Genomic DNA, 16,814 nt, shown 5'->3' on the forward strand with positions numbered 1-16,814 from the left:
AGAATTAAGGCATCTTCTAAGAACCTATCTTGCCATGAGAAAATAACTTTTGAACTGGGAAAGCAAGACTTATTTTTTCAGAAAATACAGGGATCCAATATGTAAGGAAAAGCTCCTGGATCCACATCAGAAATGAGATTTCTTTAAAAAAGAAAAGAAATAAAAGGATCGCCCCCGAAACGCTCCAAGAACCTTCTCAAAACAAATCCATCCTTTCCAACACAAAACGATTCATTTCTCGTAGTCACTAATTACACGTTCTATTCAGCTGGTTGTATTGCAGGGACTAGGGCTTTCTTGGAGGGTGGCGGGGCGGTGTCTGCTTTGACAGTAGAAACCACCAAAGTTGGCCACACCCATGTTACAAACCGCCAGCTGCGGGACAAGCCACGCTGACGGCCCCTGGCCACGCCCCGGAAGCGCGCGGAGCGGAAGGCGAAGCCGAACAGCCGCCGACTGGACTCACCGTAGGTGAAGTAGGCCACTTCTGGTGGAAGTGAGACGTTGTGGAGCGTGTCGTCCTGCACGTGCTGGTCCACGTACACCTGGGCCTCGCTGGCCTTCAGGAAGGCCATGAACCTTGCGGTGAAGGAGGCCACGAAGATGGACAGCATTCCGAAATCCAGCAGGTTCCACAGGTGCAGCACGTACTCCCGCGGCCCCTCCTCCCAGATTTCCTTGCATTCGGACCAAATCATTCCTGCGGGAGAGTGAGAAGGTGAGGCTCATTTTGCATTTCCGGGCGTGTGTGACCATAGGGGGCACGAAGGGAACCAGGGTACAGATGTAAATGTAGGTTCTTTGGAGCTGGGAACGTTGAGAGCCAGCAGCAAACGAAAACATGCCTTCAAAGGCAGATTTATAGTCAGGAAACCCACAGACGGCAAGAATTCGTGTCACCTGTCTCTCTGCTTGCAGCTAAACCATCTCCAGGTGAGAGGAGAGAGTTCTCATCCATTGATAGATTCTTAGAGGAAATATAGGAGAAATGTAATGGCTGACATTTATATATTTTAAGAACTGGGAGGTTATAAGGAATCATCCAGTTCTAAACTAGGTATAACGAAACTGAGGTCCAGGAATGGGAAAGGGTTTTCTGAAGGTCCCACATATGTCCTAGAACCCAGTTCTCCTAACTCCCTGATTAGAATGCTTTCCTTTATATTTCTACGAATTTTTCAGTGAACATTAGTTTTGGGTTATTAGTTTTTCTTTTCCTTACTCTTTTATAACTTATTGGATTTTAAAGACATATGTCTTCACTGTTACATGTTGATGTACAAGTCAACGAGATGTTGCTGTTTCCCCCATCCCACCTCTAAGCCAGCCTCCTGAGGTAGCTGAGACTAACAACTGGGTGTGTATCCTTATATACCTGTACTATCCAGTATCGTAGCCACCAGTCACATGTGGATACTGAGCAATTGAAATGTGGCCAGTTAAATTGAGGGATGCCGTATAAGTAGAATACACACCAGATTTCAAAGACTTTTTACAAAAAATGTAAAATATCTCAGCATTTTAAAATCTGAAATGATATTTTAGATATACTGAGTCAAATAAAATCTCTTATTACTAATTTCACATCTTTCTTTTTATAATATGGCTATTAGAAAATTTTAAATTAAATATGTGGCTTATGGTGTGGCTTGCCTTATATTTCTATTGAATATTGCTATTCTCTCCCTTTATCTTCATTGATTATTAAATTAGTTTAGATTATTAAAAATTAGTTGGTAACATTTTGAGCACCTACTATGTGTACATATTATATCTGTTATAATATATACACATTATGTACATGTATGTGTACATATTAACTCCCTCAAATCTTTGCAGTAACCCTATGAAGTACATTCTCTTATTATCCCAGTTTTACAGCTAATATTTCCTTAGACATAGTGAACTGTAATGTGCCCAGTTAGGAGGCAGGAGATCTGAAATTTGAGTCCAGAAGGTCTCCTCCTAGAGTCCCATGCTCTTGACCACTATGCTCTTTGCTTCTCCAGGAAATAGAATTGAGTTGAAAGCAGATAATGAAGAAAAAAGACTCTTGAATGTTTTCTAATTAACATCAGAGAGTTCACAGCTACTCAGACATAGGAAAGATTTGATTCAGAACTAGCCCATTCTGTGTTACGCCGTGCTACACTTCACCTGCATACTTAGAAGGTTAATATGGTAAAAGAATCAGTAACTGATTGGTTAGTGAAACAATTCCAGCTCTTTGACCACATATCCCCTAAAGGTTAACACTGCCAGCCCCTCGGCACTCCCCTGGCTCTCGTGCATCAGACATCATGGCCTGCCTTCCCAGGTTCCTCCTGCCTCTTCCACAGCTGTTTAGAGAAGTTGTGGCTTTGTTTGACGAAACAGATTCTAAGAGCTGCATGTCTGTATCACATTGGAGGGGGACAGCAGGAAGTGTCCCCAAACATCGCAGGTCTGTTTACAAGACTACCCCCACCACACACACCTTGCTCCCCCCTTTTTTTCTTTAACAAAGCCATACTTCCCAAGCTTACACTTTGAAAATTTTTGTGGTAATTCAGTGAAGTAAAATTTCCTTAACAATGAAATGTACTTTCATCTGTGCCTGTTCAAATAGATATTTAAAATATGTTATTGGAAAAACCATTACAGGCTGGAAAAAATGTTGTTACTTTCCTCTATGCCCCTGCCCCCCCCCCATTAAAATTCCTGATGTCTTAGCGGAACTGCTTTTTGCTGAGCACTAGGAGAATTACAGGTTATCAATTATTTTAATTCAGGAAGCCCTGGGTTCAGTTCTACCTTGGTCACTCTTACTGGGTATGTGACCTTGGATAAGTCCCTTGATTTTCTTGAGGCTTTGGGCTAATTTCCAGCACTAAAAGCTCTATGAATCTGAAATGCAAATTATTTACAGTAAACTGACTTTTCTGACCAATACAGAGGCTCCTCATTGGGCATTGCAAATCACTTCCTCGCTGGTCCAATGCCCACATCAGTCTTCCTAGATTTACATATTAACTTACCCAGACTAATTTAAATTATTCCAAGTCCATGAGTAAAAGTAGCATGGGCCCAAGGGTTTGAGCAGCAGGAATGCTTAATTAAAAAAGAAATGTGTGAAATTAAGTACTTCAGTGAGTGAAATTAGGTCCCCTGCTTCCAGGGTGCTGAGGGTAGTTCAGCATTTTATATCCAACCTGAGCCCCCTGGACTTTTGCCTCTAGCATGTCAATCAGACGAGTATATAGAGCCCAGGGGCTTAGAGAGTAAGGATGTTGGGCAGTGGAGCCTCCTTCAGGCAAACTCCGCTTCACTGAGGGTTGCTTGGAGCGCAGAGAGCATGGTCACTGATAATTAATGAGGATGACTAGCAGAGGAACAGGTTGGGAAATGCTGGGAGGCCTTGAGGGAAATGAGTAGCTTTATTTAGGCAGGTTCTAAGTAACGGCATGCAGGCTGCTGAGATGGGGCTTGACAGTTCCAAAGGTGGTTCACTCCCATTCCTGCCTCAGATGCTATTCAGAAGGGATCCCCCTTCAAAGTCCTGTTGGACTTAACTGTGTGCATTCCTTAAATGGTCATAGCCCCTTCCTCTACATAGGGCTTCTCTATACTGTCCCAACGCCCCCTGACCACATCTTGGGAGGCTTGTCTGTTGTTTTGGGTCAACTTCTGATCACTGGGTCAGGATATAGGTGTTCTGTTAACTCACAGGTGGGAGAATATCCCTAGAAACCCTCAATCCTCAGACCCTAACATCCAAACACCATCTCAGTGGCAGGTCCTTTGCAACAAATCTGGGCCTCACACACATTCAGGGTTCATTTGTTTTCCAGGCAAGGAGAGGATATTAATAGATGCAAACATTTTCTAAGAAAGCTCATCCCCATCTCTAATTTTAGTAGCTGACCATCGTTGAGGACCTGCTAGGTGCTAGGCCCTGTGCTAAACACTTCTCCAACACTAAAGCTTCCTTCCAGCTTGATAGGTACCGACTGTCATTATCTCCACTTTACAGATGAACAGGCTCGTGTATGAAGATGGCAAGTAAATTATCCAAAGTCACACAGGCGGTTCAGGACCTTCTTTCCACTGCGCTGTCGCTCACCATGGCGTCTACTAGGCACAGACTTACTCTCACTGGTCAGGAACTCATTTACCACTTAATGGACAGTGTTGAGCTCTGACTTTGTGCCAGGCACCATTCTGGGGATACCACAACCAAGAAGATGCTATCCCTTCCCCAGCAAGCTCGGTCTAGTGCTAGAGACAGATGTGTCCACAAACAGTAGTGCTATAGGGTGACAGATGCTGTAATAAAAACGTCCAGGGGACTGTTTGTGGATACACAGTGATAAGAGCAGTCAGTATTACAATCATGAGACCCAGCAGAGTGCCTGGCATAACATATATCTGTTGACTGAATGAAGGAGGAGGCACCTGGCGTGAGGAACCAGGAGGTAGCAGGGGCTGAAAGGTGTCCCACATAGTGGCTGTGGATGTGAGGGAGAACAGGCTGTTGTAGGGGACTGCAAGAGGCTTCGTATGGTTTCGGGTTGGTGGGGGTTCGGGTTGGGGCTGGAGGTCGGCAGCAGGAGGCTTAGTGAAGGCCCAGTAGATCCTGAAAGGCCCTCCTTCAGGCCATGTGTCACCCTAAGCTAGTTAGCTCCTAGAGGTGATAAGTGGAGGAGCAACGTGGTCTGACTTGCGGGGAGAAATTTTGGCAGGTCGGCTGCAGTAGTCTACTTGGAAATCTTACCTAGATAAGTGAGGAAACCATCAAAAGAATGATTTAGGTGAGGAACACAGCCCATTTGATTTTGCAGTTTTATTCTTGGTCAAACCTAGATGTGTGATTCTGGAGCTAAGACTTAGCACTGCCCTCGAAGAGTCTGTAATCCTTGGTGGGTGACGTGAACGAGCAGCTTGATCCTCACATGTTACACATGTGAAAGCTGAAATTCAGAGAGGCAGAGCCACCAAGGCAGAAGGGACACAGTCAGGACTGGGCTTCTTGATAATCAGTCCCAATCTCTTTCCTTCTCTCCCTCTCTTTAAGTGTATTTTCCTACTGTGCTAGGCCTTTACATCTCACTCCATCAATTGAGCTTTCAACTGGGGCATCTGTTTAAGAAAACACTGCCAGGTTCTCTGTAAGAGTTGGGTTGAGAGAGTCTTCATGACATAATTCTCTTCCTAAATGGAGAAATGACATGCGTGGTGAAGAGGCTTCCTGCCCTCCAAGCTCCATGGCTTTGTGTGAACCACTAATGTTGTCACAGTCCTCTGGTGAGTGTCTGTATAGACACACTCTCCAAGTCACAAGCTGTATTATAAGCTCTTTCCTCTACCCCAGAGTGGCTGCTCATGATACAGGCAAGAAAGATATATTCCTATGGTATGAACTGATGTTGGAGATTCTCCAGGCAGAAGAATCTGTGATCTCTGGTTCATTTGGTACTCCCCAAAGCAAGTTGTCTTACAGCTCTGGAGAACACACACGCCTGCTAGCAAATTCACCCCTCCTTCCTCAGTCACGTTCTTCTCTTGGCTTCCTTTTTTTTAAGTTTTTTAAAAATTAATTAATTAATTTTAAAAAATTTATTTGTTTGCACCAGGTCTTAGTTGTGGCTCATCTTCTCCTTAGTTGCGGCTCGTGGACTCTTTAGTTATGGCAGGCAGGCTCCTTAGTTGTGGCTCATTGGCTTCTTGGTTCTGGCACGTGAACTCTTAGTTGTGGCATGCATGTGGGATCCAGTTCCCTGACCAGGGATCCAACCCGGGCCCCCTGCATTGGGAGCATGGAGTCTTAACCACTGTGCCACTGGGGAAGTGCCTCTTGGCTTCCTTCATACTGTGTCCTGGTTTTTCTTCTACCTTTGCATGTGGTCTTAGGCTCTTTGTGGCTTCCACCTCCTCTGCCCCTGCTTTAAATCTCCTGCATTTACAATCTAGAAGCTTCTCAAAATTCTGCTAGTAATCAAGTAAAGCATCGGGAGTTCAGGAAGAATATATTTCTGATTGGGTTTTACCCTTCCACAGAATTGTACAGCAGAAGAGGAACAACCTACATATCCATTAGGGGTTTGGGGAAGTAATAGAGTATTGTCACACTATGTGGCCATTGAGAGAGGGCCTTGGGAAAACCAGGTACCTACATGGAGCAAGAGCTACCAGAAGATGAAAACAATCAACTACAATTTGTATGATTAGAGAAACATTAATATTAATTGAGACAGGCTGGAAACAAAGGAAAGTGTGTAGTATTTATTGTCAGAGATATTAACTGTTAGGAAGAAAAAGAGACGGGAGAATGGGAGGACAGTGAGGGTGGACAAACTTGCAATTTTAAACAGGTTGTTTAAAAAAGTCTTCACTTTGAGGAGACTTTTTTCTTTTTTCTTTTTTTCATTCTCAGTTTCTTCTTTTTTTTAAATTTATTTTTTAACATCTTTACTGGAGTATAATTGCTTTATAATGTTGTGTTAGTTTCTGCTGTATAACAAAGTGAATCAGCTATACATATACATATATCTCCATATCCACTCTATCTTGCGTCCCCCTCCCTCCCACCCTCCCTATCCCACCCCTCTAGGTGGTCACAAAGCATGGAGGTGATCTCCCTGTGCCATGCGGCTGCTTCCCACTAGCTATCTGTTTTACATTTGGTAGTGTATATATGTCCATGCCACTCTCTCACTTCGTCCCAGCTTACCCTTCCCCCTCCCCGTGTCCTCAGGTCCATTCTCTATGACTGCATCTTTATTCTTGTCCTGCCCCTAGGTTCTTCAGAACCAATTTTTTTTAGATTTCATATATATGTGTTAGCATATGGTATTTGTTTTTCTCTTTCTGACTTACTTCACTCTGTATGACAGACTCTAGGTCCATCCACCTCACTACAAATAACTCAATTTTGTTTCTTTTTATGGCTGAGTAATATTCAATTGTATATATGTGCCACATCTTCTTTATCCATTCATCTGTTGATGGACACTTAGGTTGCTTCCATGTCCTGGCTATTGTAAATAGTGCTGCAGTGAACATTGTGGTACATGACTCCTTTTTTTTTGAATTAAAAAAATATATATTTATTTATTATTGGCTGTGTTGTGTCTTTGTTGCTGCTTATGGGCTTTCTCTAGTTGTGGTGAACAGGGGCCTTTCTTCATTGCAGTATGTGGGATTCTCATTATGGTGGCTTCTCTTGTTGAGGAGCATGGGCTCTAGGTGCACGGGTGTCAGTAGTTGTGGCACGTGGGCTCAGTAGTTGTGGCGCACGGGCTTAGTTGCTCTGTGGCATGTGTGATCTTCCCGGACCAGGGCTCAAACTTGTGTCCCCTGCATTGGCAGGTGGATTCTTAACCACTGCGCCACCAGGGAAGCCTGTGGTACATGACTATTTTTGAATTATGGTTTTCTCAGGATATATGCCCAGTAGTGGGATTGATGGGTCGTATGGTAGTTCTATTTTTAGTTTTTTAAGGAACTTCCATACTGTTCTGCATAGTGGCTGTATCAATTTACTTTCCCACCAACAGTGCAAGAGTGTTCCCTTTTCTCCACACCCTCACCAGCATTTATTATTTGTAGATTTTTTGATAATGGCCATTCTGCCAATGAGGTGATACCTCATTGTAGTTTTGATTTGCATTTCCCTAATGATTAGTGATGTTGACCATCCTTTCATGTGTTTGTTGGCAATCTGTATATCTTCTTTGGAGAAATGTCTCTTTAGGTCTTCTGCCCATTTTTGGATTGGGTTGTTTGTTTTTTGGATATTGAGCTGTATGAGCTGCTTATAGAATTTGGAAATTAATCCTTTGTCAGTTGCTTCATTTGCAAATATTTTCTCCCATTCTGAGGGTCGTCTTTTCATCTTGTTTATGGTTTCCTTTGCTGTGCAGAAGCTTTTAAGTTTCATTAGGTCCCATTTGTTTATTTTTGTTTTTATTTCCATTTCTCTAGGAGGTGGGTCAAAAAGGATCTTGCTGTGATTTATTTCATAGAGTGTTCTGCCTATGTTTTCCTCTAAGAGTTTTATAATGTCTGGCCTTACATTTAGGTCTTTAATCCATTTTGTGATTATTTTTGTGTATGGTGTTAAGGAGTGTTCTAATTTCATTCTTTTACATGTAGCTGTCCAGTTTTCCCAGCACCACTTATTGAAGAGACTGTCTTTTCTCCATTGTATATTCTTGCATCCTTTATCAGAAATAAGGTGACCATATGTGCGTGGTTTTATTTCTGGGCTTTCTCTCCTATTCCATTGATCTATATTTCTGTTTTTGTGCCTGTGTCATGCTGTCTTGATTACTGCAGCTTTGTAGTATAGTCTGAAGTCAGGGAGCCTGATACCTCCAGCTCCATTTTTCTTTCTCAAGATGGCTTTGGCTATTTGGGGTCTTTTGTGTTTCTATACAAATTGTGAAATTTTTTGTTCCAGTTCTGTGAAAAATGCCATTGGTATTTTGATAGGGATTGCATTGAATCTGTAGAGTGCTTTGGGTGATAGAGTCATTTTCACAATGTTAATTCTTCCAATCCAAGAACATGGTATATCTCTCCATCTGTCTGTATCATCTTTGATTTCTTTCATCAGTGTCTTATAGTTTTCTGCATACACATCTTTTGTCTCCTTAGGTAGGTTTATTCCTAGATATTTTATTCTTTTTGTTGCAATGGTAAATGGGAGTGTTTCCTTAATTTCTCTTTCAGATTTATTGTCATTAGTGTATAGGAATGCAAGAGATTTCTGTGCATTAATTTTGTATCCTGCTACTTTACCAGATTCATTTATTAGCTCTTGTAGTTTTCTGGTAGCATCTTTAGGATTCTCTATGTATAGTATCATGTCATCTACAAACAGTGACAGTTTTACTTCTTTTCTGATTTGGATTCCTTTTATTTCTTTTTCTTCTCTGATTGCTGTGGCTAAAACTTCCAGAACTATGTTGAATAATAGTGGTGAGTGTGGGCAACCTTGTCTTGTTCCTGATCTTAGAGGAAATGGTTTCAGTTTTTCACCGTTGAGAATGATGTTGGCTGTGGGTTTGTCATATATGGCCTTTATTGTGTTGAGGTAAGTTCCCTCTATGCCTACTTTCTGGAGGGTTTTTATCGTAAATTTGTGTTGAATTTTGTCAAAAGCTTTCTCTGCATCTATTGAGATGACCATATGGTTTTTCTCCTTCAGTTTGTTAATATGGTGTATCACATTGATTGATTTGCGTACATTGAAGAATCCTTGCATTCCTGGAATAAACCCCACTTGATCGTGGTGTATGATCCTTTTAGTGTGCTGTTGGATTCTGTTTGCTAGTATTTTGTTGAGGATTTTTGCATCTGTGTTTATCAGTGATATTGGCTTGTAGTTTTCTTTCTTTGTGACATCTTTGCCTGGTTTTGGTATCAGGGTGACGGTGGCCTTATAGAATGAGTTTGGGAGTGTTCCTCCCTCTGCTATGTTTTGGAAGAGTTTGAGAAGGTTAGGTGTTAGCTCTTCTCTAAATGTTGGATAGAATTCTCCTGTGAAGCCATCTGGTCCTGGACTTTTGTTTGTTGGAAGATTTTTAATCACAGTTTCAGTTTCAGTGCTTGTGATTGGTAGAAGGAGACTTTTGAACATAGACCTGAGTAAGTGAAGGTGTGAGCCATGGTGCTGCCTGTGGGAAGAAATCTTAGGCAGAGGGGACAGCCTAAGCTAAGTTTCTGAGGCAGAAACCGTTTGAAGCAAGGAAGCCAGTGGGGCTGAAAGAGAGTGAATGAGGTGGGAGGTGATGTGAGATGAGGGCATAGAGGTGGGGTAGAGAGGTGGAGGGCTTTGTAGGCCTTTATAGTGACACTGACTGTCATGCTGAGGGAGAATGTGATATCACTAAAGAGTTTTGAGGCAAAGAGTGACAAAACCTGATTACATTTTAAATGGATCTCTAGCTCCTATGCTGAGCATCTACTGAGGCACAGGGTGGGAAGGGCAGAAGCAAGGACACCTGGACAAGGCCCTTCATCTCTTAGTGGTCAAACTCTCTGTCCATCACTGGGGGACCAGTTTGAACTTGTTAGGGTCCTAAAGTCCTGTTCAGCTCTAGGGCTGTTCCTGGTGGCAAGGCAGTCATGGTTTGTATAGCCAGTCTGTCCAAAGGACTGCATTCGTGAGTCATGGGGGAAGAGAACTGTGTGTTGTGTTTCTAGCTGCTCCAAGGCCTTCCTGGCAGTGCCCGGGAGTAGCATGTGAGGACTCGTTCAGTAAGGGCCTGTTACCATTTCAAGCCTCTCCGTGTCTGAGCAGAATATATCAGGTTGTGGACCTTAGGGTGTGCCAGCACAAAGAACACAGTGAACACAGTGCTCAATGTCTTCCTCTTAAAAGTTGTTATTATTATTAGCAGTATTTTATAATTAAAGAGCTCCAGAAAATAGAGACAAGATAATATTAGTCTTATTTTATAGCTGCTTCCCCAGTAGCTGGCACAGTGCCTGGTACATAATGCTTGTAACTACAAAATATGGAGAAAAAAATTGAGAAAATAGAAACAACACTATCAGAAAACTTGCACGTTGTAGTCAGCACTGCGTTTACCAAGCTACCTGCTCTGTGCCCTCAACTCCACCTTCCTCCTGTTAGAGTAGATGAAGTGTCCGCACTCCTGCTAAGGGCAAGTCCTCTGCTTGCCTGGTGGATCCCATCCCCTCTTGCTACGCAGGAACTTTGCATCCAAAGTCAGTGGTCAAGTCTCAGGCCGCATGTTACTTGATCTGTCAGCAACACTCGACACAAGTGATCACTGCCTGGGTCTTGACACGGTGACTTTGGTTGGCTTCTGGGACACCGCTCTCTTATCTCAGTCTCCTTTGCTGGGTAAGATACTTCTCATTTTCCCATCCTTGAAATATTGCTGTGCCCGAGGGCTTGGTCCTCGGGTCATCTGTCCACATTCACAGTTGAGGTATTGCATACAGTTTACTTTAAGTAGACTGACATGCCCAAATTTATGTTTCCAGCCCCATCCTCTCTGACCTTCAGCATCTGTATCCAGTTGCTACTTGATGTTTCCACTTGGAGATCTAATAGATAATCTCAAACCGAACTCTTGATTTCCATATCTACTGTCTCTCCAAACTGCTCCTCCCCTGGTCTTTCCTGCCTTACAGGAACTCTCTATTATACCATTACTTGAGCTAAAAAACTTGGAATTTTCCTCGACTGCTCTCTTTCTTTCACACCCCACAGGCAATCCAGTAGTAAATATTATTGATTTTACCTCCAAAATATAATAACCGTCTACTACCTCCTCAAACCCAGCTATTTCCTGTCTGAATTACTGCAGTGGCCTCCTAACTGGTCTCCCTGCTTCTGCTCTTGTCCTAGAATCATCTGTTCTCTACACAGCAGCCAGTGATCCATTAGAAAATGAGGTCGTAGGATGTCACTTCTGTGCTCAGAACTGTCCAGTTGTTTCCAGTCATACTCAGAGCAAACTCTAAACTCTGTGCCATGGCCTCCAATGCCTTGCATGATTGACTCTGCCTATCCTGTGACCTCATCTCTGCCATCTCTCCCTTATTTATTCTGCTGCAGCCACACTAATTTCTTTGCTGTTCCTCGAACTTGTCCAGCTTGCTCCTGAATGCAGGCCTTTAACACACACTGATCTGTCTTTCTAGAATGCTTTTCACCCAGATGTCTGCAAAGCTTGCTTTCTCTTTTCCTTTAGGTCTCTGTTTACATTTCACCTTATCAGAGGAGGGAGGTAAGAGAGCTTGCTCTTACCTGCTCAGCTACTCTGATAAGGTAAAATGTGAACAGAGACCTTAATGAAGAGAGAAAGCAAGCTAGGATATTTATTCACCTTGTCTTCTCAGTCAAAGAAACTTGAATACTGACTGGGTATTTGAAAAGAAATGATTAGTTTTCTTTTATGTTTGTAGTTCTGTTTTAGGAAAAGAATCCTGATTTCTATTACCAGTCATGATGGAGCAGTAAACTGGAAAAAAAAAAAGAAACTATTTTCAGACGTTGGAAATAGCAGAGCACTGTGATCCTTAAGAGAAACAAGCAAGGTAAGCCACATGATAGCCCTGTCTTTTATTTTTTTCTGGAAGCACATTTCAGTCTGCAGGGTATGGAGAAGGATTCCAGAAGCACAGAAGGTGGTCCCAATGAGTTGAAGACACAGAGATTAGAGTTCAGGAAGGCTGAAGTGATTAGATGTTATATGGCAGAGTTCCAGAGAGAAAGGTACTATACAGAACCAAAACCCAAAACCAAACACAAACAAAAATAGTCCAGAAATGTACACAGGTGTCCTTTTGAATGTTCCCTGAATGCTAAGTCATGAATGCATAGAGTAAAACGCCACAAACAACGGCAAGAGAGCTGCAAGCTGAACAGTTTCCACTCACCCAGAGTGGAAAGATGTTTGAGCTCTGACCATCCACAGTTGAGAATCCTTGTTGATTACCCTGAGCATTTAGTAGAGACCCAGATGTCTGTCTGTATAGTACAAGGATAATCAATCCTTATGGTAAAGTTTTTTCAGGTCCACTCTAAGAAAGTTTGAAAAGGACCAAACTCATCTGTAAGAATTTAACAGCCTGTCAGAATAAAGCAAAAAAAACTTTTTAAAGGAAGACAACAAAATCTAGATGCTCACCAGTGTAACATGTAATGTGCCCATCATTCAATCAAAAATTACTAACACACCAAGATGTGGGAAAATATGATCCATGTCACGAGAAAGTTTAGTCAGTAACCCAGAAATGATAGAGATGATGAAATTAGGAGTTAAGGACTTTATAACCGTTCTTACTATAAATATGTACATTATGTTCAGGGATTTAAAGGAAAATACATCACGAGGAAGGAAATGAAAGATATAAAAGAGAACCAAGTGGAAAAAAAAAAGGGTTGAAAAATATAATATTTGAAATGAAAAATTCAGTGGTTGGGCATTAAAGTCACAGATAATGGAGAAAAAATGTCAGTGAACTTGCAGCACAGAAAGATTAGAGAAAAGTAAAAGGAAAATTATCTTTTAGGATACACACAGAAATGTTTGTAGATGAAATTTTATGATACCTGGGATTGGATTCAAAATTCTACAGGGTTGAGAGAAGGGAAGTAGGATGAAACAAAAATTAGCTTTGATTTGCTAATTGTTGAAGATGAGCGATAGGTCCAAAGGGTTCAGTATAATCTTCTCTCGAAATTTGCAGTTCTTAAAATTATTCATGATAAAAGTTGGAAAAATATAATCTAGTAAGAAAAAGTAGTTAGAATCTTTCTTCTGTCTAAAATGTAACAGGAAGTAGGTCAATGAAAAATAAGTCTTCCCCTTTACAATACTTCTTACGTAATGGTCTTGAAAACTCAGCTTTGCTTTGATGGGTAGAAGCTGGGACCAGACTACAAAAGCTGGGACCTCTGTAGCTAGAGATGCTTCCCTCTTATTGGGATAATGCTCTGACACCCAGGAAGAGAAATATGAGGGTGCAGGAAGAAGTCGTGGGTCAGTAGGAGTACCGTGGTTAACATATGGTAGCACCCACTGAATGGGGAGTATGCTTGGACTCACCTGTCTTCTATTTGCAGCCCAGGTGGGGAAATGTGATGGGTGAGCGATTGGTGCCATAAATACTTTGTTTTATCCATAAACCCAACATGTGAGTTGTTTTTTTTTTAACCGTGTCATAGTTTGAGTTGCTATAACAAAGTTACACAGATTGAGTGGTTTATACACAACAGAAATTTGTTTCTCACAGTTCTGGAGGCTATAAGTCTAAGATCAGGTGCCAGCATGTTTGGGTTCTGGTGTGAGCCCTCTTTCAGGTTGCAGACTGCTTGTTGTGTCCTCACATGGCACAGGGAGGGCGAGAGAGCTCTCTGGGATATCTTTTAAAGGGCAGTAATCCTATTCATGAGGGCTCCACCCTCATGACCTAAGCACCTCCCAGAGGCCCCACTTCTAATACCATGACATTGGAACTAGGGTCTTAACATATGAATTTTGGGGGATATAAACATTGAGTCCATTGTAAAGTGCCTAGTGTTAAAGTGCTTAATTTAGTTAAATTGAAGGTGGGGCCGGTATACTAGGGAGAATTGGGGTAGACTCAACTGTGAAAGTGAAGCCACAGAACTTACTCTGCAACAGGCTTTAATGTTCCTTTCCAACTTGAGTACCAGTGACTCTACAAAATGAACCTTTGGCTACAGACTTGCCGGTTGATTAAAAAAGCACCTGGGAAGCATGGTGTGCTTTCCTGTCTCTGCCCTTTGGGTCAAACCATTCTTCTCCTCATTACCTTCTGCCTATTGAGAGATCCAGGTTAGAGACCGTACTCGCAGTTGTTCTCAGTTTGGGGATCTATGGGATATTCTCCAATGGTTCAACTCTCGTGGCTCTCTTAGGCAATATCATTTAATTAGCACGGGGCATGTACTGGGCTGTCTTTTCAGGTATTTGTTCTTTTGTGAATTTGTTGATTGAAAGTACAGACACTTTGACCCTGAATACATTTTGACTCAATGTTTGTGAACATAAACATAATGAATATTATGCCAATGTTGAATTTTTGTTAAGAAAAGCAATTGGGGGCAAATACCATTAGGACAGTTTAATTAATTGATAAAATCTTGATACTGCATATATTTTTTGCCTTTTTTATTTTCAGTTTTGTTTTACTCAAAACATTCCCATCAAATTCAGATCTTTTTGATGTAAATCTTATAATTTATTGATCAAGTTTTGGTTATTTACAATATCACTGATTATAGTTTTTGCAGTTTTTTATTGTCTCCTACGAAATCTGATTTTTTTACCAATAAATTTTGCAGTTTTCAGTGTTAGAAAAATCTGTAACACAGTTGGCCATGTACAATTTTAGCCATTGCCAGTTTTATCTTATCTTGCTTATTTCTACCAGTAATAGTTCTTGTGAGTGAGGCAAAAGAGAGATAGCCTTTCTTGACTAGTCAGTGAGGTAATTTGGAAGGATTTCCTTGGCAGTTCCAGTGGCAGACCTTGGCAGCACAAAATAGCACCACAGAGAGGAATTCCACAGCTTCATTACGTTCACTAACACAAATAATGAGAACACGTTACTCCCCTAACTTTTTAGATTTGTATTATTACTATTCTACTATGTATCAGTATTCAGTGGTAACAAAAAATATCTTGGAAGCTATGCAATCTTATATACTTTTTTTCAGAGGCAGAACTTGATTTCCTAAGGCTTCTAGTAGACTATATTTAAATGAGCAAAACCCTATGTCCCCCCACACACACGCTTCACAGTCACTTTCAGTACACACATAAGGAAAGGTACAGAACGAATCTCCCCCAAACACCTGCTTTCAAAATCGGGATTTATATTACAGGTGTGTGCATCTTTTACACCAGCACATACAGAAGTTGACTTTGGCTTCCTTGCTGGTCATCTCCTCACCATTTTGTCTGCCAAGAGTGCATTCAAGAGGAGAGGAAGAGCTTCTGAAGTCAGGGTTTAATAATGTCCTGTTATAATTAGGGGAGGAGACATTAAAAGAGTGACTTGCTTACCCAAGACCCACTTCATGATGAGCATTTCTGTCCAGGAGAATTGTGTAGTTTTCACTCTGAAGATCTGTTTTGGGTAGTCTGTGAAGGTTTCATTGGGCAGGGTTTTAACACCTTCGAAGCGGTCTGATGCGTTCACAACTAACAATCCCAAGAAGATTGTAAAAGAAACTGCATGTGCTACAAATTTCATGAAAGGGCTCCTCAGGGTTCGTCCTAGCTGGAAACAAAATATATACAAGACATGTTAATCTGGCAGCTCCAGGCAAGTTCAGGGCTCTCTTTAAAAGGCTTTTGCTGAAAGTTGAACCAGAGAATCCTCAGTTTTGGACAGAAGCTGCTAATTGAACCCAGACATTTTCTGTAGAGCTTTTATGTAAGAGGCTGCTTGACCAAATCCATTTTTCTACTCACTTTAATTTTTTCTGTTTAGAAGACTTAATGAGAGTGGTAAGAGAGAGGAGTAGAACACACTAATATGACATCATTTTACAACATCATTTTACAATCTGACTGCACAGCTACCCCCAACCATGTGGGTATGAATTTTATGCCTTATGAATCTAGAAAAAAAATCTGTTTCAATAGAGTTCAGAATTTTTTTAAAAAACACTTTGGATATGCTCTGTTGCTCTTTTGTCTATTTTCTTGAGTTTTAGCTTAGATGACTTATTTTCCACATTTCTTATATCTTGGTAAATTTATTTAAAGCTATGCATTTCCCACTAGGTACTGCTTTAGCTATGTTCCTATAAATTTTGACATGTAGCATTTTCCTTGATACTCAGTTATAAATATTTTTATAATTTCCCATTTGATTTCATTTTTAACTCAGAGGTTATTTAGTTTCCAGATATACAGGACTTTTCCCCCCTTGCTTTAAAAAATCCTGTTTTTATTGCAGCGTGTGTTCAGATCATAGCCTCTGTGATACTACCCTAAAACTATTGAGATTTTCTTTGTGGCCTAGTACATGATTAACTTGTGCAGTTGTTCCACGTGAGCCTGAAGTGATCCAAAAGATGCCCTTTTAGGGAGTAGGTATTGGTCACATCTTCTTATCCCTGGCTTGCCATCCAAAGGCCACTTGGACTTTTGAGGACTAAATTGGGGGCTGCACAGTCAGTCTTTGCTGACCCCTGTAAATGAATTCACTTGGGTCTCTTCCAGGTCACTGCTGTCACCCTCACCTAAACACCAACTCTAACCCCTCACCAGGTATACTGATAAGACAAGAGCAAAGAGGGGAGTCTTTCCTGG

At 41.4% G+C, this 16,814-nt stretch overlaps 1 protein-coding gene across 1 annotated transcript in view; it reads right to left on the reverse strand.

The window, feature by feature from the left end:
• The window catches only part of TRPC7 (transient receptor potential cation channel subfamily C member 7), a gene marked incomplete at both ends in the record, with an annotated part of 122,690 nt that overhangs the window by 36,094 nt on the left and 69,782 nt on the right, over window positions 1-16,814 (reverse strand). Inside the window, 2 exons of the mRNA XM_082651487.1 lie at window positions 467-700; window positions 15,558-15,774. Coding sequence (XP_082507613.1) covers window positions 467-700; window positions 15,558-15,774 — 451 coding nt within the window. The remainder of the gene's footprint in view (window positions 1-466; window positions 701-15,557; window positions 15,775-16,814) is intronic.

Source organism: Grampus griseus (assembly GCF_964374135.1).
Source record: "Grampus griseus genome assembly, chromosome: 3".
Classification (NCBI taxonomy): domain Eukaryota; kingdom Metazoa; phylum Chordata; class Mammalia; order Artiodactyla; family Delphinidae; genus Grampus; species Grampus griseus.